Source organism: Anarrhichthys ocellatus, unplaced genomic scaffold (assembly GCF_004355925.1).
Source record: "Anarrhichthys ocellatus isolate YVR2014 unplaced genomic scaffold, GSC_Weel_1.0 scaffold7171, whole genome shotgun sequence".
NCBI lineage: Eukaryota > Metazoa > Chordata > Actinopteri > Perciformes > Anarhichadidae > Anarrhichthys > Anarrhichthys ocellatus.
In genome coordinates this window covers 1-2,427 of record NW_022287145.1, presented here as the reverse complement: position 1 = coordinate 2,427, position 2,427 = coordinate 1, and the positions used below count along the sequence as shown (strand labels likewise).

General features: G+C 42.1%; 1 protein-coding gene across 1 annotated transcript; it reads left to right on the top strand.

The window, feature by feature from the left end:
* Positions 1-83: 83 nt before the first annotated feature.
* On the top strand, positions 84-1,548 carry LOC116380426 (betaine--homocysteine S-methyltransferase 1-like; the record flags this gene model as incomplete). Its single annotated transcript, XM_031842348.1, has 3 exons — positions 84-196; positions 377-568; positions 1,349-1,548. Coding segments are annotated over 3 exons (470 nt in total), but the record flags the coding sequence as incomplete, so codon positions are not given.
* Positions 1,549-2,427: the final 879 nt, after the last annotated feature.

Sequence of the window (2,427 nt, the reverse complement as noted above, 5' to 3'; positions counted from 1 at the left end):
CAGGTACTGTTTATTTTTCACTAATTGTCCTAACCTGTACATCAATGCTGCCCATGCTCAATGAAGCCCTGCTGGTTTTTCAGTGCGGCAGCTGCACAGGGAGTTCCTGAGAGCAGGCTCCAATGTCATGCAGACGTTCACTTTCTACGCAAGCGACGATAAACTGGAGAACAGGGGCCACACTCAGCGCTTCACTGTGAGTAGAGCTGTGATCTGTGTGACTGCAGCTGCTCCCAAGACTCTCCTCGAGTCCCGAGGAGGAGGTGGCAGCTCGGCAGCAGAGCTGGCATCAAACCAAACAACAGAAACAAGAACTTTGTGCTCTCTTGACCTGAGGAGATGTATTTTTATTATGTGTTTTTATTTGCATCTGCAGGGGCAGCAAATCAACGAGGCAGCTTGTGACCTGGCCAGGGAGGTGGCTGATGAAGGTGATGCTCTGGTGGCAGGAGGAGTCTCTCAGACCCCCGCTTACCTCAGCTGCAAGAGCGAGACTGATGTCAAGGCCATCTTTAAGAAACAGACCGATGTCTTTGTCAAGAAAAACGTGGACTTCTTGATTGCAGAGGTATGTGGTGAGCACCGTCGGTGAGTTAGAAATGAGAGCAAATGTCTGGAAAAAAATAACTTTAGTAATGCTCTCATAAAGCTGGGGAGGATCTCCTGATTTTAATCTTTTCTTTTTAGTAAAGGTCAAAACACTGGACCCTTCACTTCCCATAATGCAACGGTAATGGTTTCATTAGATCATCTCTGCCTCATCATCAGGTTTATATTGCTGTTGAAAAAGTCCAGAGCCGCATGATGAAACATAACTCCCTTGTAGAGAATACTGCCATTTGTACTTCTTAAAATCCGCAGTCTCTGAAAAGTGACACCTGTTTGTAATGACATCAAACCCCACTGGCAGCTACAATAACCCATCAATCAGCCATCGTTGCTCCACAGTATATTTAAATCTTCACGTCGGTGTTCTCCAATAGCTGCATTCATTCACTGCCTCAATGCCAACTAACGGCAACATGTTGCTGCTCACTGCTGACTGACAGCCCCTGATCCTTGTTACGGTGCATCTATTTAAACCTGCATTAACGAGCTGCATTTCTTTGCCCACTTTTGTGGCGGCAGAAAGAAGCTGCTGATGCAACATGAGATGAAATCCCTTTGAGTTGATGTGGAGAACTTGTTGGCAGGACGTTTACACATGCAGCTGTTGCAGAGAAGAAAAATGTTAAAGCTCTCTTTTTGGTATATTAATTTATCTTTAGCACCTATAGTGGCTATTTTAAACTTCTGAATTAAAAATGTGAATAATAAGTCGATGTTGTTAATGCTTGATTGCTTGCAGTACTTCGAGCACGTGGAAGAGGCCGAGTGGGCCGTCCAGGTTCTGAAGAGCACCGGGAAGGCCGTGGCTGCAACTCTGTGCATCGGACCTGAGGGAGACCTGAACCGAGTCAGCCCCGGAGACTGTGCCGTCAGACTCGTCAAGGCTGGTATGAATGGGTCTTAAAACCTCCTGTTCCACAGCAGAGGGCTGCAGGAATGAGTCCTAAAATGCATGAATGAGTATTTTTTTACTTTTTGTTTAGATGCCTGAAATAGTTTGATGAACGCAAGCTTGAGAGATTCTAAAGTTTTGTTGTTAAATATCAAATAAGTCCGTGAATAAACCACTTGTGAATTTTGAAGCTTTTAAGTGTCTTAAAAAAGGTGTTGGCTAACAAGTGGCTAAATGAGATGACTAAACGTCATCACGTCAACAAGCCTTGTTGTTTGTACTAATGTGACCGTGGTGCGGTTCCTTTATAGCATAACTTTAGCTTTTTACTTCTGCATTCATAAGATTACATTCACGCTTCAAAAATCCTAAAAGTGACATTAATTAGTGAAGATTATCTTGCTGAACAAAACGTGTAATATCCTAAACGCTTGTTTGCCACAGAGCTGATTGTCTACAATAAGCCAATAGAAGAAACTCTTCAGGCTTTTAGTTTAGGAACCAGTGCGACGCCAACTTCCTGTACTGAATGTTTTCTTGGGTCCAAATGCAACTTTAATAGCATGGTTAAAAATATCTTCAGGATCTGGTTTATTTCCAACGAGGTTTTTACATACAAGGAGTGGTTGTTCACAATAAGCATAGGAGGAGAAAATAACTGTTACTGCAGGTTAAGAGTCTAAAATATAACATGGAACGTTCCTATGAAAATATACCTGTTTTTGAAATGAAAAGATCTGTTCAATGCTTTAAAAAGAGGATGTAATATGCAAATGTTCACAGTATAAATAATAAATGCAGATTTGTATTAATTGAACAGTCTAGTATAACATCTTTTCAAACTATAGTTGAAGTCGGTGTTTAAAGGATTTTAAATGATTTGACGTTGCCGCCATCTAGTGGACGTATAACAACACGGCAGGCTA